Source organism: Eptesicus fuscus, chromosome 13 (assembly GCF_027574615.1).
Source record: "Eptesicus fuscus isolate TK198812 chromosome 13, DD_ASM_mEF_20220401, whole genome shotgun sequence".
Classification (NCBI taxonomy): domain Eukaryota; kingdom Metazoa; phylum Chordata; class Mammalia; order Chiroptera; family Vespertilionidae; genus Eptesicus; species Eptesicus fuscus.
In genome coordinates this window covers 69,983,332-70,004,419 of record NC_072485.1, presented here as the reverse complement: position 1 = coordinate 70,004,419, position 21,088 = coordinate 69,983,332, and the positions used below count along the sequence as shown (strand labels likewise).

Sequence of the window (21,088 nt, the reverse complement as noted above, 5' to 3'; positions counted from 1 at the left end):
GCTAGTATGCGGAAGAACTGAGCTTTAATTTAAATAAATTGAAGTAGCTTGAGATATCTAGTGACTGCCATATTGAGCTGTGTAGGTCCACAGCTCAAGCCAAGCCATCTTAAGGGGAGGTCATTTAAAAAAAAACAAAAAACTGTCTTTCTTGATTTTAAGGAAAGTAAGGGAGAGGGAGGGAGAGAGACACATTGATGAGAGATAAACATCCGTCTGCTGCCTCCTGCACGCACCTTACTGGGGATCGAGCTTGCAACTCGGGCATGTACCCTGACCCGAAATTGAACTGGAGAGAGACCTGGTGCATAGACAACGCTCAACCACTAAGCACACCAGCAGTCAGGTCATTTTTATGTTGTGCAAATTAATGTGAGAACACTTAGCATAAGAGCAGAATCCCACATCTTTCTTTGGTCTCAACCATTTATTTGTTTTCTTATGAGATTCAGAAACATGGGAGGAGGCTGAGAGGAAGAGCAAGTATTAGAAAAGACAGAACCATTGCACTGTGAGGGTGCTGGCATCTCGTAGTGGGGGTGGGGTTTGTTTCAGAGACGGAGACCTTTCTCCACAAGACTAAACATCTAACGCTGCTCATTTAAGGTCGCATAAAATCGAAATGTGCGTATGTGCTCATAAATAAGTTTCAGATGGCTTTGAAATAAAAATGTGTGTGTGTGTATGTCAAAGTTATTTCTATTTCCATTTAGCATCGGGTGCCCAAAGAGTACCACTCTAGAGCGCAGAGAATAAACCTGACCTTTCGGACAGTCTATCCAGACCCGAGAGGGGCGCAACAGTGATGTGAAATCTTTGAGAGAAGCCGTGCCGAGACTGAGCAACCCTTCCACCGTGAAGAAACTTCGAGAGGCTGGTCCAGCTGATCTCCCTGGATGGCTGTTCGGAAGACAAGGGTAGACTGACTTCCCAGCTCAGAGCCCTGTTAACTACCAGCCAGCAGTTCACATCCATAATATGTTTACTGTGGGAACAGTAATCCCTAAGCACATCTTGAAAGCACATATTTTGTTTAGGCAAATTAAAAACCCCTACGGCTGTGCTCACGGATGATTCTGGCCATAAACAGTTTTTCTCCTGCTCCATTTGAAGAGATCTGAATGGCCTTTGCGCTGGTGTAAATGCACACGTGTTTGTTCCTCGTGACTAAATTTAGTGGAGATAACAAATGTGCGTCAGGGACTCTGGAGCCTTCCGTAGGCAGACAGCTGCAGAAACCCAAACAGACGTGGTTCACAGAGCCTAGCTGAAGTCGGCCTTGACTCCTTAGCGGTGTGGCTCGTGTGCTATTGTAATGGAAAGCCACGTGTTCTGGGAGCCGTGTATTTAACTGCCAGTTCTCCCGGGACACCCCAGACAGATTACAGCCGGGAATAAAGGTGAAGGCAGTGTTCGCTAGGCCTCCATCTTCAAGCCACCACCCAGACTACTTGTGTTTTTTTTTTAATTTCTTTATTTAAGTTATTACATATGTGTCCTTATCCCCCCATTACCCCTCCACTCACTCCCCCACCCCCTTCACCCCCCACCCCCCCCCGCTCATGCCCTCACCCCCCTGTTGTCTGTGTCCATTGGTTAGGCATATATGCATGCATACAAGTCATTTGGTTGATCTCTCCCCCTTACCGCCCGCCCCCCCACCTTCCATTCTAAGGCAGGGTTCCTCAAACTTTTTAAACAGGGGACCAGTTCATTGTCCCTCAGACTGTTGGAGGGCCGGACTATAGTTTAAAAAAAACTATGAACTAATTCCTATGCACACTGCACATATCTTATTTTTAAGTAAAAAAACAAAATGGCAAAAACACCCGCATGTGGCCCGCGGGCCGTAGTTTGAGGATGCCTGGTGTAGATGTACCACAGTTTTTTAATCCACTCATCTGCTGATAGGCACTTAGGCTGTTTCCAAATCTTAGCTATTGTAAATTGTGCTGCTATGAACATAGGGGTGCATATATCCTTTCTGATTGATGTTTCTAGTTTCTTGGGATGTATTCCTAGAAGTGGGATCATTGGATCAAATGGGAGTTCCATTTTTAGTTTTTTGAGGAGACTCCATACTGTTCTCCACAGTGGCTGCATCAGTCTGCATTCCCACCAGCAGTGCACGAAGGTTCCTTTTTCTCTGCATCCTCGCCAGCACTTGTCGTTTGTTGATTTGTTGATGATAGCCATTCTGACAGGGGTGAGATGGTACTGCATTGTTGTTTTGATTTGCATCTCAGATGATTAGTGACTTTGAGCATGTTTTCATATGTCTCTTGGCCTTCTGTATGTCCTCATTTAGGCCCATTGCCCATTTTTTGATTAGGTTATCTTCCTTTTAAGTTGTATGAGTTCCCTATAAATGGTGGAGATTAAACCCTTATCGGTGATAACATTGGCAAATATGTTCTCCCATGCAGTGGGCTTTCTTGTTGTTTTGTTGATGGTTTCTTTTTCTGTGCAAAAGCTTTTTATTTTGATGTAGTTCCATTTGTTTATTTTCTCTTTAGTTTCCATTGCCCTAGGAGCAGTATGAGTGAAGAAATTGCTTCGGCGTATGTCTGAGACTTTGCTGCCTGTGGATTCCTCTAGTATTTTTATGGTTTCCAGTCTTATGTTTAAGTCCTTTATCCATTTTGAGTTTATTTTTGGTTATGGTGTAAGTTGGTGGTCTAGTTTCTTTCTTTTTTTTTTTGCATGTATCTGTCCAATTTTCCCAACACCATGTATTGAAGAGGCTGTCTTGACTCCATTGTATGTTCATGCTTCCTTTGTCAAATATTAATTGAGCATAGTGGTTTGGGTTGATTTCTAGGTTCTCTATTCTATTCCCGGACTACTTGTAATACAAGAGAAAACTGTCCCCTCAGAGGGAGGAATACTTGCCTGATGTCATGAGAAATTTGGGCTCAAGAGCAGCAAATGTTCTGCTAGTGGCAGCTGTTCCACATAAATTAGTTTCCCCTGGAGAATGACTTGAGTCATTTAAACCCAAACCAGACAGAAGCTGGAGCAGCCCTGCAGAGAACAGACTTGGTTACCTAATGGTTCTCTCCATTGAGATTCCAGTGGCCCTGTGACTAAGGCTGTTTTCTGACTCAATGTTCCCTTAGACCCAAGTTCCCGAGACTCAGGGCCTAGTCCATGATGTCACCAAGGTTCCCAAAACACAACAACGTGGCTGCCCCTATTGCACCATAAAACCATGTGGTCTTGACCTCTTGAGTTAGGCGGTGTGCCGGATTAATTCCAAACCAAGATAAGAAAAAGCTGAGAGAAAGCAAATGGATGAAAAAAGGGCAGGAGCATTAGAGTTTCCCTAGCTGCCTGTGGGGAAAATTTACAGAGCCTCCTTGCTTTTAATCTTGTTTCCATCGGGTGCTGTAAGGCTGATGGTCCCATGATCGGGGCAAAGTGCTGGAGGCTGGGCTGGCTCTTCCCCGAGCTCCAGTGTAGCGCCACGCCTGGCCAGGCTCTGCTCTGACAGGCTGTCCCGCAAGCTCTCGGCTTCTTGCATTGGAGTCCCTCCACCTTTTCTGTTAATGGTGTTACCTGAGTACAGCTCCTTTCTCTGAGAAATTCTAAATGCTTCATAAAATCTGACCGTCATACGAAGCCTTCCTGTGAGGGAGGTACAAATCACCATAAAAGCAAAGCCTCTTTTGAATCCTCAGCTTTTCTCCTATTAAAACAAACAAAAGCTGGCCAGGGTGGTGGAGCCAGCTTCAGTTATGAGTTTGACACCTGACACGGGGAAATTCCTCTTCCATTCCCAGACATGAAGGGACTGGCAGACGGTCCCAGGTCTTACAGCATCCCTCCTAATGTAGGGCCTGACCTCCCCTGCGTCAGCTGCAGATCCGACCTCTTCACTCATCGCAGCCCCGTCTGCCAGGGAGGCAAGTGCTGGCTTTCTTCAGCTGAGAGCTGCCTGAGGTTTTGTTTCCTGCTGCCCAGTGCCAGAACTGCCATATTTCCACCACGAAAATAGTGTCCCTCCTGAAATGTGCAGGAGGGACTCGCCATTGAGTCATAGGACAGGGTTTAGGACGAGACAGGAATCCCAGACCCTGGCGGGGGCAGCCCTGCTCAGTGACTGCACTGCCCGCTGCTGGGCTTTGCTGGTGGTAGATCTTCCCTGGGATTAGGAATGAAGCTGTTTTATTAACATTCCTGGTAAAGCAGAGGAAGCAAATATGATGGCTGTAGCATGATGGAAAATACAGGTTTCGTTTTTTAGCTGCCCTTTATTTGAGCTTTAATATCCTGCCACACACTGTCCTAGGAGTGTTTTATACAGAGTCCCTAGTCTTCTTCATAGCCCTGCAAGAAATGCTGTTTCCATGACAGAGACCAAGCAGCTGAGTCTCCAAGAGCTTAAGAAATTTAACAGGACTTAGAAATGGCAGAACCAGAATTCAAAGCACAGGCCAGTCCCTAAACTGTGCTTTTGCCTCTGCCTTCCTGAATTTAGGAAGAGTGGTCTGCTCAGCATCCCCGGGCCCTGAGCTCAGGGCTTGCTCATGCAGAACTGGTAACCCCGCCACCCCATACCTGCTGGCAAGGCTGGTGGCCCAGCAGCCCCGTAGCTGCTAGAAGAGCTGACGACCAGGCCACCTTGTTTGTGTCCTGGCTTTCCTGTGCATCAGGGCAGCATCTATAACTCCTCCCATTCAACCTGGCATCTCCTCATCAGAGACCATGTGCCAAATGGACTAGTCATTGGCCATTTTACAGGGGAAGCTCATTTTGGGGGAAAGAATCCAGTTTCTGGCAAGTTAGACAAGTTCTCATCCAACCTTCCTGGCAGTGTTTCCTGACCATGTCTAAGAAACTTTCAGAGGTAGATGCGTGGTCCTTCCTTCATTCTTACCTGTGAGTACGTTTGGAGACTGTGAATGATGCCCAGACTCAGCATCAGGCTTCTTCACAACACTTCACAGTGCCAGTCAGCAGACAGCCCAGAGAAATGCTTGCCTCGAAGCGCAGGTCGGAACAACGTGTGCCTGGCACCAGATTATATCCGCAGTATGGAAATAGGGCCCACTGGCTCAGGCGGCCTCGGAGATTCCTAATAAGTGTGGGACACAGCTCATAAGCCTGCCATGTCCTCGTGGTACTCCCTCCTACTGCCTCCAGGCTGATGCGACCCTGCCCTGGTGTGTGGCAGGTCTGTCTGGACCTGGTCAGCAACTGGCACCTTCTCTTGACTTGTGTCACGGCAACCCCAGAAGAGCTGAGTGGGCGCGTGATGAGCAGAATGCCCCAGTTGGAGGGCTTGAGAGAAAGCCTGACATGATGGGTCCCTGCCCTGTGGGGAATGTCTCCTCGAGTTCTGGCGGCTTCTATTTGGCTGCAAAATATCTGAGACTCACTTTGCCTTTTCTGGAAATAAACACTTGTAGTGTTGAATCTGAATTCTTTTTTTTTTTTTTTAATCCTCACCTGAGGATATTTTTTCATTGATTTTGAGAGAGGAAGAGAGAGGGGAAGACAAAGAGAAATATCCATGTGAGAGAAACACATTGGTAGGTTGTCTCTTGCACACGCCTTGACCAGGGCCCGAGCTGGGGAGGAGCCTGCAACCTCAGTACGTGCCCTTGACCAGGATCGAACCTGGGACCCTTCGGTCTGCAGGCCGATGCTCTATCGGTGGAGCCACACCAGCTAAGGCTGAATCTGAGTTCTTGATTATTTTTCTTAACAAAGCCTTAGAAAAAGCCAGATGGTTTCATAGCGATGCATTCTGTTTGTTTAAATCTTCACTTATACATGGTTCCACCTACATGCCCCCTCGCAGGGACCTAGTCTACAACTGTCCCCTTCTCCCTCCTGGTTTCTCTGGAAGGAACCCCCACAGGAAGCCCTTGTCAGGTTTGTGCTGCTGGAACCCATTCTTAGATGTGATGATTTCTGTTCCTGGGGTCGGGGAGGGGGGCGGGGGAATGGCTTTGATGTTTGTGTATTAGAGTGGCACCTTGACTTATGGTGCCTTTCCAACTGGGCCTTTTAATGCGCCTGCCTGCGAGTGCTGAGTTACGGAAGCTTCCCCAGCCACACACACAGCCCTGGCTGGGCTGGACATAGGGCCCAAGAGCAGGGTAGGAAAACTACGTAGCCAGCATGACCTAAAAGATTATTTTCTCAAATGAGCGAACTTGAAGCTGGCCGAGGTCTGTGTGATGCACTGTCACTACAATTATTTCTGTGCTCTCACTCTCCTCAGTGCAATGGTGATGTCACACTCCCTAGGCTCTGGGGAAAGTCCCTCTCCTCCCTCTCCTGCGACCTCCATCCTGTGGACCGTGCTCAGGCAGAATCCTGGCCTCCAACCCCACGAGCTGTTACCTCGGGGCACAGATTCTGCCTTTCTGAAAGGAAAGCCAGGAGGGAGCTCAGAGGAGTTTACTCTGTTGGGCCGATTACGTCTATTGTCTGATTTATTCCTAAGAGCAACCCTAGGAGGTGATTGGGTTTTGTTTGTTTGTTTGTTTATAATGGATGCTGATACTGAGGTTCCTAGAGGACTGGTCAGATCCTGAGATCTGGTGCCCGGGGTGGGCTGGGAGAGCCCTGCGTGATTGCTTGTCAGCAGGCATTCTGTGCTCTCTGGGCCTCCTCCAGCCCCAGCCCCAGGCAGTGGGGCAACAGCAGCCGGAGTCGCCTGGGGCTGGAGGGAGTGTTTTCTTGGCTCCTTCATGGGAGGCTAAGGTAGAGAGTGGTCCTTATCTGGGAGCTTCTCCCCACGGGGAGGAGTCTGGAGGAAGGACCCTGTGATCAGGAAGGGTGTGGAGAGGGGTTGGTGACAGTCACCTGCCATGCAGAGCCTGTGAGGACCCAGATGCCTCACCACTGGATCCGACCAAAACCTTTCCTGCTGCAGTTAGTGGTGGAGACCGAGGGCTGCTGGTCCTTCCAAGAGGCTGCCCCAGGAAGGTGCTCCCCAGGCCTCTCCTCCCTGCCCCCCTTATCGGTCCTGGAGCATGGGCAGGTCCTGGAGCATGGGCAGGTCCTGGAGCATGGGCAGGTCCTGGAGCATGGGCAGGTCCTGGAGCATGGGCATGGGTGAGACCCATAAGGAAGGGAATCCACACCCTCCAACAGTGACTCTGGTTGAGGGCAGATCCTTCTACCTAAAGAATCTTGGTGGGATGAATGGATGAAGGGCTTGGCTTCCCAACCTCTGGCCCAGGGGTACTCAGGCTGCAGGGACCACTCAGGCAGGAGAGTTCAAGAGGAGGGGAGCCCCACGGATTAGAGGAAACTTTGCAGTGTTTCCTCTGAAAATGTATCAAGTGATTAGCCACCCAGTTCTTCCCTTCATCCTCCCCCGCACCCGACATTACCTTTGGCCTCTTCACCCAGAGTGAAGGAAAGGAAGGCCGCTGGCCTGGAGGTGAAAGTCCAGGGGGGAGTCTGAACGCGTGGCTTCCTTCCCAGGGCCCTTGGCTCCCAGTCTTCCCTGTGTTGGGAGGGGTGGGCAGAGAGGAGAGCTAGTGAGTTCTTGGGCACACCTTGCCCTTTGTCTCTCCAAAGTCCTGTCAGGGTGTAGGTTAGAGGCTACCTTCCCCATTGGACAGATGAGAAAACTGAGGCCTGGAGCAGTTAAGGGCTCCTCTGAGGGCCACCCAGGGCATGAGGCAGAACCGCCAAGGAGACCATCCTCAGCTGCCTAGGCCAGTGTTCTTCCCGCCCCCCTGAGGTTCTGTGGCCTCTGAGACCCCCAGCTAAAGCAGAACCCGGTGACCAGAGGGAACACGGGCACAGACAGCCCTAGAAGGTCACAGCGCCCACGGGGGCAGCCCTCCAGGGAGCGGTATTGACGGTCTTCCTGCCACACCAGCGGGCAGCTCGATATATGGCAAAGGTCCGTGCTGCAGCTGGAGGCAGCATCCTCCTGCCGAAAATAGTGCAAGCCGAGTTCTGTGCCAGCTTCAGGCAAGCCCGGCCCAGGGCCAGGGAGGGGCCTCTTCCAGTCACAGTGGTGCCTGCAGGGGTGAAATTAGGGAGCAGCTACGCACCCCACCCCTGCCCCAACCTCCATGTCTATCAGAATCACTGCTGGGGCCGTGGGGGAACAGCCTCAGCGGGAGTCAGGCAGACCTGGCTAAGTCCCACTCTGCCCTTCCTCACTGAGACACCAGGGACCAGTCAGGCAGCCCCCAAGCCTCAGTTTCCTGAGCTGTGAAATGGTCACAGAAGCAGCCACCTCTCCGGGGTCTTGTGAGGGTCAAGAGCATGAATGTAACGTGCCTGATGGTAATGTGCTTAGTCATGTAATTGTTGTAAGTAGAACATTCCACATGCCCTGCCACCCCCAGCCCTAATGTCTTGCTGGGTGGGTGATCCCTCTGTGGCTGACCGATGGCCCTGTGACCCTGCCCTTTCCCTTGGTAGGCTCCCCCGGTGCCCGTACCTCAATTGCATTTAGCAGGGGTAGGCCCGGAGGCTTTGGGCAAAATGAAAATTGTTCACGAGTGAGGCTGATCATATTAAGATTCAGCTGCACTTAGGCGTCTCCTGGGAAGCCTTTAAAACAAGCCGAAGAGAGCTCCCAGATGCCAAAGTGGCCTCGCATCGAGGCTCAGCGCTCTCTTGGCAGCCCCACCACATGCTCCCCAGATAACTGGTCTCCTAATGCACCCGCCCTGGCCCGATGCCATCCCCTCCCCCTCAGGTCAGTTCCTGACGTCTCCCAGCAGTGGGTCATCAACCAAGCTGAGACGCATCCCCGGCAGTCACATTGTTTTCTTGTCCTTGCAGGCCATTTCTAAGTTCTGTACAGAACGCCGTGGCCTGGAAGATTAAGCAAGATTCTGTCCAAGCCCAGGGCTTTTGTGTCCAGAGATGGCGTGCTAGATGCAGTGGGGATATTTGAAAGGAAGACACGACCCCTGCTTTCATAGACAGCAGTGAACCAGCGGCTTCTATTTTCTTTCTCAAAATTAGTTTTGATTCCTAGCTACAAAAGGAGTTATGTGTCCTACGCAAGAAGTCAGAAAGATAAAAAGGAAACGGAAAGTCATCTGCAACTTACAGCCCCAGGATGACAAGTCTTTACCTTTTGCAGTGTCTTTTTTTTCTAAACATTTGTATAACGGGGGGAAAAAGTAACTTCATACTGCACTCACCCTCTTGTAGCCTTTCTCCGCTTCCTTTGTACCTTGGTGCGTGGCATCGATTATTGTGCCATAACAGGTTTCTGAGAGGCTGCATGGAATTGTCTGCGGTTATGTAACCCGCCCGCTTGTGTTGGATCTCTGGACCAGTGTTGATGTTGGTGTTATTTTGTTATCAGTAACTAACTGTTCTGTTGATTTCGGAAATCATGGGAGTGGATGTGGGAGGCAGGGTGGTGTTATAGCCAAGAGTCCAGGATTTGGCCTCATTCAGATCTCAATTTAAATAGTAAGAAGAAGAGGTAACATTTTTATAGAATCTGAATACAGTGCCAGGCACAGTGTTAAATGCTTTACATATATGAATTCAGTTTATTAATCCTCACAACGGCCATGGACTGGGTTCTATTTTTATCCCATTTTACAGTTGAGGGAGGGAGCACAGCCCCCCACTCCTGCGGCCGCCTGCACCGGGGCCTTCGTGCACTCTACAGTTGTTTCTCAAGCACGTTTCTAAAAGTGGGGTGCTGGCCCAGACTCCAGAGGCTGTGTGTGTTATTTAAGGCCTTGAATACGTAATGTAAATGGCTTTCCAGAAAGTTTGTGCCAACTGATTCTTCTACCAAAAGTGTTCGGGCATATCTGCAAAGCTCATGGTGTGCCGGGAGCACCAATAGTGGGACCAGGCCCTGTGCTCTGTATCCTATGAAGCTTCTCCCCTTAAAGGGGGAGCCGTCCAATGCCCTGCACAGAGCAAGCACATCTTAGCCTGTGCTGCATTGTTGTTATACTTTGTGTTGTTTGTAGAGAAAACAAGACACACATTTCATGTACCTAAATAAAGGGAATGTGAAATGAGGGGTCCCAACAATGAATGCTACAGGAGTTGGAGGAATAGGAGATGTAACTTAGGGTGGTGGTCAGGGAAGGCTGCATGGTGGAGGAGGCACTTGAGGACTGGGGACTGGGGAGGAGACCTTGCAAAGTGACATCTGAAGGCTCCTGAGCATTGAGGGCCCTGGGTGGCTTGTTTCCAGGGCGTGTGTAGAAGGTACTGAGCTGGGGGAGAGATAGTGAAAGAGGAAGTCAGGAGCCAATCAGGTCTGGGAGGCATCTCATGCAGAGGGCTCTGGTGGTGGGAAGCCACTGATAGCTGAGAGGGCAGCTTTTAGGAAAATGTATTTATTAGGTGGGAGTGAGGGGATGGGGCTGGAGGTGAGAAGACGTGTGGGAGACCACGATAGGAGCCTAAGCAGAGATACCTGAGGCCTGGGAGAGGTGAAGAGGAAAGATACTGGGTTTTCTGGTGCTAGTAACACCCCTTCTTCCCACAAGTGCTGCAGCAAAAGAAAAACAAATGCAGGATTCAGCTATGAGGTCAAAAATACCAGTGTTATTACTGACAAAGCTGGACGGGAGACCTTGGCTCACATCCATGACCACAGTCAGACTCCCTGACATTCCTGCACCTCGTTGAGGCTGTGGGGCACCGTTCAAGGAAGTAGCATAGCAGGCCCTGCCCTGCCAGCGGCCCGGAGGTCCCTGCCACCCCACCGAGCCTGCGTGCGAGTGGGGAGTGGAGGAGGCAGGCCTCCAGGCCTGCTTCTTCCAACAGGTGGACACTGGCCCTTCCCAGGTGGGGGACTTAGGTGCTGAGCTACGTGCACTCTCTGCGTGGAGGCAGATCTGACTGGGCAGGAGAGGGATCCCCTGTCCCACAACCCAGTTCCTTCTCCCAAGCTCCCTTATCGGACGGAGAAGTCAGCCCTCCTCTCCTGGGAGAGAGAGTAGGGAGGGTTGGGAGAAGGGTAGGTGTTGTTTTTCCTATATTTGTCCCTCCTGGGGTTGGAGCGGTCTCTTCCTAATTGCAGCTTAGAGTAGGAGATGCTTGTCCCCTCCCCACATGGCATCCTCCCCTGGACCAGTGCTTTGGAGGAGAGGCTGCCAGGAATGGCAGGCAGGTGTCAATCGCCGAACTGTCAATTTTGGTGCCATATAGACCTGGTTCTAGATCCGGCTCCTCCACTTACCTTTGGCCAATTTCTTAGCCTGAGTTTCTCTTTAAAAGAGAGTTTAAGAATTGAGTGTGACCGCGCCTATCATCTTAGTATTGGTAGCGGTTCTTATCAAATAGTGTGTAGATGTGAAGGAAGTCCCCCGACCTGGGGGCAGGGCAGGGCTCACAGGGGCTTTGGCCAAATCTCGCAATGGAGATGGGGTGACTTATGCGTGGACAGGTCTAGGACAGGCTTTGGGGGAAAGAGGGCCCAGTATGGCCAAGAGAGACCCAGAGGTGGCTGCACAGTGGCCACTGTGGAGGCAGGTGGGAGGGATGTGGAGGGACCTGATGATGGACTGTTCCCACAGAGGGGATGGGAGGGGAAAAGGAGGCCTGGGTCTGCTCTGTCACGGCACCCCCATCACCCGCCCCATGAAGCACTGGGTCCTTCCCACTCTGGCCTGGGAACAGCAGATAAGATGCAAGGCTGATGGTGCCTAAGGTTAAAGACAGTGAGACATGGGGCCCCTGGAAGGCAGCCTGGGGCGAGGGGCCAGCAGTGTCCCAGCATCAGGGGATGCCTGGTCCACATCCACTGCCTGTGGCCCCCGAGCACAGCCTTTTCCTGACCTTGGCCCCAGTTTTTCCATCTGCACAATACAGGGTCGAGCCAATTTAATGGTTTTTGTAGCTTTTATTGACCACAGCCCAAGATTTAAAAAAAATTTTTTACAGACACACATTAAACTAAAACTAAAGCTTTGTGAAACAATATTTACTCTATTCTGTTTTATTGCACATCATTTTAAAATGCCAGTCATGGCCTCATAACCCAGCAATCTTTAACCTTTTTCATTTCATGGCACACATAAACTAATTACCTATATTCTGCAGCACACAAAAAATACATATTTTGCCAATCTGACCAAAAAAGGGGTATAATTTTGATTCATTCACACCAGAAGGCTATTGTGTTGGCTGCTGTCATTCTTTTTATTTGACAGTCTAAGGGAAAAGCGGTCAGTGCCCTTGACTAAGTAGTCAGGTATTACATGTTTTAAATATTCTTGGGGCACATGGGTTGAACATCTCTGTGCTAACCGACTGAGTCCCACTCCTTGATCTGAAAACACTGGCCCAGCTCACCTGGCGTTCCTTTCTGCTCCGGCAGCCAGCAGTCCTCGGGACCCCATGGGCCAGCGGAGCCTTTGTGCTTTAGTTCTTTGTATCTGCGGACAGTGGTTTCCAATCTCAGATGCTGAGACTTGACTGGAGGCGTGGTCCCGAGGCCCGTTGCTGAGTTGCTGACGTATGTGCTCTAATGCTCTCCAGCCCCAGTTCAGTTCAAGGTGTGAGGCCCTGGCTCTGCCCCTGTCTGGGTCTCAAGTGCTGGGGCATGGGAGTGGGGAGCAGCCCCCACACCTCCTCCTGCCACCACCCTGGGAAAGGAGTGGGTTTGGATGTCATCCACACTCCCCACCGCACGCTGACTACTGCGTGGGCCGGAGGACAGCAGTCTGCTCCCTGGAAAAGTTGTTGGGAAGTGGGACCTGGCTCTCAGTTAGAATTCCAGACCCTGCGCCCTGTCCATCCTCCCACTGAACCTGCCTGGGCAGCTCCAGGATCCCCACTGTGGGAGCAGCTGATGGGTGAGAAGAGCTGTGGCAACTGGTGGGCTTGGGATCAACTCCCAGCTGCATCTCTGCCTGGCTGGGTGGCCTTGGGGAAGTTCCCTGACATCTCTGAGCCTGTTGCCTCAGCTAAAGCTTGAGGATAATAACACCTGTCTCAGAGGATAAACTCACGGGTGCGATGGTAGGTTCACAGTGCTGTGTGCTGGTGACGGGCGTGACATCAATGCTCAGGATAAACTCATTCTCCTTAAGTCCCATCCTGTTGTCCCTGTGAGAAATGGCAGCTATTGCCGCCTTGAGAAAGATGGAGGAGATGCCTCCCTGGCCAGTGACAGGCACAGCAACATGAGAGAGAGGCTGCCTGAAGTTGGGGGCCTGAGAGTAACCCCCCCATCCCAACATGCCCAACATGTCCAACACGTGCAGAGCCTGGGGCACAGCAGGCACCTCCCGTCTGCTGGGCAGCCTGAGACAGTGTCCAAGAAGGAAGACAGGCAGGTCTTGGGGAGAGCAGACTCTCTGGACCCACCCCCCCCACCACCACCACCAAATGAGCCAGGAGCTATTTACAAGGCTGACAGTGTGTCCTGTCTTGAGGCGGGGCTCAGAACATGTTCCACAGAATGGCATCTTTTAACCCTGATTCCTTGGAATCCATTTAAAATTCACCCTCCTACAGGGCTTTACCTCACAGTGTTCTTGTAGATCATCTGGTTTGATCCTCATAACCACCACCCTGGGAGGAGGATGGGGCAGGCACAAGGCTTCCACAGTCACAGGCTAGTGAGAACTTTCTAGCAAACACCGGAACCAGGGGACTCAAGCAGGCAGTCTTGGGGTGCTGCTTGCTCATGCTCATGCTGTTACTCATTACCAAGACTGCAGGGAAGTCATCTTTGCGGCTGTCTTCAGAGCCCACAGCACTTTCTTTGTGGTTCTTCCTCCCCCGCCCCCCATGATGGTAAATAATTGAAAGGTAGATCCAAGCCGAGCTGGAGACAGGCTGCGGGCCCCTCTCTCACCAGGGGCTGCTGCTCCTGGCAGCGGCTTCCCGGCACTTGGAAAGCAGTTTCCCTGAGGGCTCCTATGCACAGCTCTCAGCAGCCTGGAAACCGCTCCGCCAGCCAGCGTGACTGGCCCAGGGCCTCACAGCTCCAGGAGCGCAGGCGGGGAGGCCGCTGGCAGGCCGCCTTCCGCAGCTGGAACTCGGCGAGCCTCTGACCTGGCCTCCGTGTTCCCGGCCAGCCCCACTGCCCTCTGCTCTGTTCTGCCAATAACCAGAAGATTCTTCCCAGGCAGAGGAGGACACTGCACACTGGGGCATGAACAAGATAAGTCCCTGGGCTTGTTTATGGAACGCATGGGGCTGTGGTTCAGTAGAAGCAGTGAAACGGCTTAGGACCTGAGGCTGCGAGTTCGGGCTTTATGTGTACTAGCTGGGATACGTCCCTGGGCCTCAGTTTCCCTGTCCGTATGAGGGGGTAGTGCCAGATGGGCCATTCCACAGAACCTGTCCTCCCCGAGGGCGGTAAGGCTGGGGGAGAGTCGGGGACTGGGTTTCATCTTTACTCTGCCCTTGCCTTGCTGTGTGACCTTGATCTAGTTCCCTCCCCTCTCTGGGCCTTTCTGTCCTCATCTCAAAAGACAGCAGATAGTCCTGCTTTGCTGAAGTCACAGAGGGGAAACTATTTTGCAAAGCTCTAGGGCCATAGACTGTGCAGGGTTCTAGCCTTATCCTTAGTGATTCTCAGACCGGTCGTCCCAGGAGAGAGACCCTTCGGTTTGCAGGAAAGCGTGCAGGAAGGACTGAGCCCAGACCCAGGCTGCTGAAGCTGTGCCAGGAAGCAGGCCGGGGCTGGGAAATGTGCTCCCTTTATTCCCAGCAGCACAGCCAGGCCCACAGGATGGGGTGATTCTTAGGAGGTTCCCCTGGGCTCTGGCTTCCTCTGAGTCCCCAGGAACCTCCCTGCCCCCACTCCATTCTGGTGTTCCTGGGGCTCATCCTGGGAGTGGGGGGGGGGGGTGCCAGGGAGCCTCCCCTGCGGGGCCAGCCCAGCCATGGCAGCTATGGCAGCTTGCCCTCAGCAGCTGGTGTCCCATTACAGGGCCTACAGTGAGGCCCAGATTAGACCATGAGCTCATTGCGGCATGAATGGCCCCCCGCCCCTGCCCCCGGGATGGGGGCCATGAAGGCTGAAGGTCTGACTTGGAGATGTCACTGGGGTTCTCCCCGATCCTCTCCCTTCCTCTCTCTCTCCCTGCCTGAGTCTCTCGGACTCTCTTCCTCTGTCTACCTCCCGTGCACACGCTGACACCCCCTCTTGGAGCTCGCTGGAGATTGTCATGGCAACCCTCCAGCAAAATTATCAAAACACTTTTGCTCACAATCACACCAGACGAAGTGGTAATTCTGAGTGAGACAGAAGCAGTTGGTGGGACGCTGAAATCACTGGCTGTGTGCGGAAAGCCCGCCGAGGGGTGGGCTGGGCTCCCGCGGGGGTGAGGGTGGAGCCAGAGGCAGGCACCGGAGAGGCCTTGTTGCTTGCCTGCCATGGACCTTGTTGGCCAACCACTGTTCCCCGCCCCTGATGCCACACTCACATTCTCATCCCACCCCCCACACCTGAATGCACACGTGTGCAAACTGACCGGAACAGCAAGGTCTAGAGTCACCACCACCTCACTCAGCACTCGGAGGCCTGGCAGCCCTCTGGAGAGGCTTCTGGGAGAGTGTGAGGGGACGGAAGCTGACCAAGGTGTCTAGCTGGCAGTTGGTCAGTGCGGGGGGTGCAGAGCAGCCACAGGAAGGGGCCTAACCCGCTTGTTCCCCTCCCCATCCCTCCCCCCCTCCCGAAAAGCAAGGGAGCACTGCCCGGCGGGCTCTTCCACCTGGCTCTGTGGCTGCCCGTCTGCATCCCGGACGGACTGGGCATCCCTGCTCCCGCCCGCCAGGCTGTGCACCGCAGGCTCCCTTGGAAACAAAGCCCTGCTGATAGCAGAAGAACTGGAGTTGCTTTTTTTAAACCCTGGCTCTGCCCAAAAGCCAAAGTGTGGGTGGGGATGGTGGAGGAGGTGGAGGCACAGGCCTCCCTGGCCAGCTGCCATCTTCCTGCCCCATCTGCTCCCCCAGCAGCCCCTCCATGGAGGCGAGGCTCCCCCGCAGCCTCGGCCGGGCTGCTTGCCACTCTCTGGCCCAAGAGGAAGCATCTACTTCCTGTGAATGGGTCCCCTCATCCCTGCATCCTTCTGAGGATTCTAGAATGTCAGAGCTGGAGGGGCTCCCAGTAAATCAGAGCCTGGTCTCCTTACTTCACAGGTGAGGAAACTGAGGCTCAGAGATGGGAAGCATCTGGGTCGAGGCCACAGCGTATGCGGGTGATGGAACCTGGGGGTCTGACCTCTATCTAGTCCCGCTGTTCCCATCACTTCAGAGGGATGGTGAGACGGGTGGTGCGGGCACAGAGCATGGGTGTCAGGGTCAGGCAGACAGCTGTGAGTGTCAGCACCGGCACTGAGGGGCTGTGAGTGTCAGCACCGGCACTGAGGGGGACCCTGGTGGGCTACAAAGCACCCCGAGTCCTCATTTCTAAAACAGCTGATGCTACCCCTCAGAGGATGCCATGAGGATGATTAGGTGAGGCACACGCCAAGCATCATTGGCACAGTGCCAGGCACATAGGTGCTCAACAGATGACATTTCTGTGTCCCTCCTTGGTCGTCCCAAAGACACGGGCCTGGTGAGAAGAGGGACTGTCCTGCATCCCCTTTAATAGCCATCCCCTGCCCCAAGGTGGCCAAGAAAGGCCGCTTAGCCTGTCCTGGGAAACCCAGCACTGACCCTGCGAATCAGCAAGGCGAGGTCAATAGAACCCGATACCTGGGTAAGCTGTGGACCCCCCCACATCTGCTCATCCCTCCTGTCACGTGTGAGGGGGGTCTGTTGAAAGAGGCTGATACCCCCTGACGCCCCCTAGGACCACCTCTGGGCACTGGTTCCCCGGAACCCCATGCCTGGAGACATTGCTCTGTGGCTCCCGCCCTGACACTGAGTCAGGCAGAGGGATAAGCACCAGAGCCCAGATGCCCTCTGGAGCGCTTTCCCCGGACATCTTCTCAGCCACGCTGGGGGCTGGGCAGGATGGGGTATGAGACAATGAAAACAAAAGGAAGGTGTGCCTCATGCCGAAGACATGCTGGGCACGACGCCAGGAGCTTCCCACACAGCGATCGCTGGCCCCCGGGCATTACTTGTGCTCTGAGGTGCAGAAACTGAGTCTCAGAGAGTAGGACCTGTCCCGAGTCACAGAAGGAGCCTGTGGCAGAGCAGGGTTAGCATCTAGTCTGGGTTCTAACCCGATAGCAGCCTTCCAGAGGGCACAGAACAGTGTGAAAAGGCTGCTAAGTGTGGGGCTGGTCCATGAGCCATCCTGAAGGGGAGAAGCCATGGATGGGAAGGGTCAGCAGTGGGACCAGGAATCGACAGGGAAGCCGACAGGAGTGGCCTAGGGCAGCGGTCGCCAACCTTTCAGACCTACCGGACCACCAGCGATCTGTGGACCATCGGTTGGCGACCACTAGCCTACGGTGCCCCAGTCCCCAGCCTGGGAGTTTGGGGTCCAGAGGAGCTGCATGGGTTGGAAAGGAAGCTGTGGTGGACCCAGGCGCTGTGGGAGCAGGCTCGGGGAGCAGGGTGGTGGTGGTACACTCCACAGGCCCCCTGACTCCTGCTTGGAAAGGCAGTGGCTGTTAACTGTAGTCCAGTGGGAAGGCACACAACACCGATGGGAACAAGCGGATGAGAAGGCCTTTTAGATTGTAGTTAAGCACGATAGGAAGGAAAGGGGGGTAGATTAGGAAGGGACGATCTTCTCAGCACACTTCCTGCTTCTACCCCCCCCCCCTCACCGTCCCTTTCCACTCTGCTCTCCACATGGCAGCCACTGTGAGCTTTTGAAAACATACATTGGAGTGTGCAGCTCCCCTGCTCAAAACCCCAGTCCCTCACCACGGCCCCTAGAATAAAATGCTCTCAACCCTCCGCTTTCCTGAAGTTCCTGAAGAAGCCCAGCTCACTCCTGCCGTAGGGCCTTTGTGCTAGGGTCGGTTCCCTCTGCCCCAATGCTCCCCCCCCCCCCCAAGTGGGCACACGCTGGGTCCTTCTTTGTCCTCCACAGGCACATGGACGCAGTGCAGTGGATACGAAGCGGCTTAGGAGCCAAGTGGCCTGGGTGGGAACCTCAGCTCTGCTGGTTACTAGCTACGTGGCCTGGGGCAAGTGGCTTAGCCTCTCTGTGCCTTGGTTTTCCTGTCTGTAAATGGCGATACTACAAGTACTTGTCACCCAGGGTTGCTGAGAGGATAAATGCAGTAGTTAACACACTAGATGAGTTAATGCATCAAAGGTACTCCGGAGCATGGCACACACTAAGTGCTTGGTAGTGATATCATTGTCCTGCAGCCTTCAGGTGTCACCTGAAATATCAGCCACTCTGAGCCTTTCCTGGCCACCCCTCCGCCCAGGCAGTGCCCAGGCACGTGGCTGGATCTGCATCCCCACCACCCCACCCGCAGGGCATGTTCTTGTTTCCTGTGTATTGTCTGTGTCTCCCCTCCACCACCACCCTCCCTGCCCCCAGTGTAACTTCCAGAGGGCAGGACATGCCTGAGCGGGTACACAGTAGGTTCTCAATACATCTTTGTTGAATGGCTATGGAAGGAATAGAGGCCCAATCCCATGGATTCCCTGGGTTTCCAGTTTCCTTTCTGGGAGCCGGTAGGGGGCACTGCTCTGGCCCGCAGGCCCACAGCTCCCCCAGACTCTGCTGGTTTGCGCTGGGAGTTGGGACACCTGACAGGGGACCTGTCTTAGAAGCCCAGGGGCACTGGGGTATCACCCTCAGCTGGCTACTACAGAGCGTGCACTCTGGCGTCGGCCCCACTGGGCCCCTCAGTTACTTATCCTCTCCGTGCCTGCCACACACCGTGTAAAATTGGGAGAATACCGATTACCTCACTGTTAGGAAGATCAAATAGGGTAATGCCGCATACGTAACACAAAGCTCACTGGCTGGCTTGGAGTACAACTCTCCAGATGGTAGTTGTTGTTGTTGTTGTGTTGTTGTTGTTGTTGTTGTTGTTGTTAGTGGCATATCCAAGTGTCATTCTTCTAAGCATGAAGGGGGGTGCCTGAGGGACTTGAAGAGGGTGGGGTAGTGAGGAGATAAACATGGAGAAGACATACAGGGAACAGAAGAACCAGAATGGAATAATGGAATAATAGGTTGTGACTGTATTCAAGCGTGCCTCTGTGTGTGTGGAGGAGGGGGGGTAGTGTGGGGGGGAGGTGTAGTGAGGGGAGGGGAAGAACAAGGATCCAGAGAAGAAACTCGACTCTCCCTCCGAACTCAGTTCTGGGGAGCCGGGCCCTGGCTCTGCCCGCTGTAAGGACGGCCGGGAGCTGCCACCGCCACGCGCAGAACCCGAGGCAGAACGACCAGCGCGCTGAGTGTGTGCCTCTGAGATTAGGCGCCGGGAAGGGGGACCTGCGTCCCGCGGCCACCGCGATTCCTACAGACTTGGGGGTCCCAGCACCAATAGTAACACCCCAGGACCCCTGCTCCCTGCCGCCCTGGTCCAGCCGCGTGCTCCCGCAGCTCCGGAGGCTCCCGGAATCCCCGCGGGCGGGGCCTGCCTTCCGGAGCGGGTCGGTGGGGGCGGGGGGCTCCGGGAAAGGGGCCGTTACTTTCCCAGAGCGGCGGGGCGACGTCAGGCGGGAGGGCGCGGGGCGCGCACGCTTTAAAAGGCATTCGCTGTCATCCGAGCCGGGCCGTGTGGGTAGGAGCAGCTATATAAGCTGCAGCGGGCGCCGCGGGGCAGACGCGCCGAAGCGGCCAGCGCCTCGGATCGCAGCGGAGCGGCGCCCCCAGCGCCGTGTCTCCCCGACGGGCCCTCGCCCGCCCTCCCGAGGAGCGCCGACCCGGGCCCGTGAGGGCCGCCACCACCCCACAGCAGATTTGGATCCCCCGCCCGGCGAGCCCCAGGCTGCTGCCTCCCGGGGGGCCCCGGCGCAGCGGCCGCTCCCCGACAGCCCCGCCGCCCCGCCGCCGCCCGGCCCCGAGGACGCCGGCAGCGCCATGGCGGCCGCCAAGCCCAGCGAGCTGATGGGCATCTGCTCCAGCTACCAAGCGGTGATGCCTCACTTCGTGTGCCTGGCCGACGCGTTCCCGCAGCCCGTGCGGCCCGCCAAGCTGACCAAGGGCAAGGGCCGGCTGCGGCGGCCGCGCCAGTCCCGCTTCAAGACGCAGCCGGTGACCTTCGACGAGATCCAGGAGGTGGAGGAGGAGGGGGTGTCTCCCATGGAGGAGGAGAAGGCCAAGAAGTCCTTCCTGCAGAGCCTGGAGTGCCTGCGCCGCAGCACGCAGAGCCTGTCGCTGCAGCGGGAGCAGCTCAGCAGCTGCAAACTGAGGAACAGCCTGGACTCCAGCGACTCCGACTCGGCCCTGTGAGGGCGCCGCCGGCCGCGGGGTGCACGCCTCGGGGCCCGCCGGGGACTAGCGTGCGAACCCCGGAAGGGCTCGCGCCCCGGGGACCCCCAGGACCCGGGACGACCGCCCCTCGCGCGCGCTGGGACTCCCGCCAAACAGAACTGGTCGGTGCGCCTTGAGCTGCGCTCATCCCGGGTCCGAGCGCGCCGGGGGCGCCAGGAAGGGGGCCGCTTCTCTGCCCTTGTACATGTTTATTTTTAAACTCTGCCCAGCACGAACTCTGCTGTGAGTGTGTGCGGGGAGCGCGCCCGCGCCGCGTCGCCCGCCGCCAGGGCTCCCCGGAGAGCCGCTCCCCGCCCGTGTCCGATGGGTTGCAACTCCGATTTCGCACACCGCTCCACCGCCGTGCCCCCCAGCGCACCCAGTTCACACTCCCGCCAACATACGCTCGCTGAACACTTTTATAATTGTTAGGCGCGGCCGATGGGACTTGGGGTGCAGCGCAGCCGCTGCTGTGGCCGGAGGATTGATATTTATTTTTGCATTGCGATGGCTGGCGGCGTTTATTTAACGGTCTTTTTACCTGGATATGTCTGTGAGGCTCCCGAACGGAGACTATAAATAAAGTCAATATATTTGCACAGTGCATTTCTCCCAGGTTCTTGACTTCTTGAACCTTCAGGGCCCAGGCTCACAAGACTGGGAGGTTGGGGGCAGGAAGGAGGGAGGGGGAGGACCAGGACCCCCCCCCCCCCCCCCCCCCCCCGTCCCCGAGAGAAGGTAACTCCACAAGCTTCGCTCACTGGAACGAGGTCGCGCCCCCCTGCCCGGGTCCATTGCTGCCTC

The 21,088-nt window shown here is 54.6% G+C and overlaps 2 protein-coding genes across 5 annotated transcripts in view; both read left to right on the top strand.

Moving 5' to 3' along the window:
• Nucleotides 1-8,994, top strand: part of ALKBH3 (alkB homolog 3, alpha-ketoglutarate dependent dioxygenase) — a 43,068-nt gene extending 34,074 nt beyond the window's left edge. For 3 of the 4 annotated variants that reach the window (XM_054724642.1, XM_008146785.3, XM_054724643.1), the window contains exon 10: nt 714-1,451. In XM_054724642.1, coding sequence (XP_054580617.1) covers nt 714-806 — 93 coding nt within the window. In that variant the 3' untranslated portion in view covers nt 807-1,451. Of the gene's footprint in view, nt 1-713; nt 1,452-8,769 lie in introns of those variants that run through there. The other variant, XM_054724644.1, reaches the window with a different exon arrangement.
• Nucleotides 8,995-19,578: 10,584 nt separating this feature from the next.
• C13H11orf96 (chromosome 13 C11orf96 homolog) lies at nt 19,579-20,888 on the top strand. The gene has a single exon (XM_028153594.2). The coding sequence runs from the start codon at nt 19,892-19,894 to the stop codon at nt 20,261-20,263; it is 372 nt and encodes a 123-aa protein (XP_028009395.1). The 5' UTR covers nt 19,579-19,891; the 3' UTR covers nt 20,264-20,888.
• The last annotated feature ends 200 nt before the right edge of the window (nt 20,889-21,088 follow it).

Bases quoted from the DNA above. Each gene is read 5' to 3' on its own strand.
- C13H11orf96 (XM_028153594.2), top strand. From the start codon at position 19,892: ATGGCGGCCGCCAAGCCCAGCGAGCTGATGGGCATCTGCTCCAGCTAC.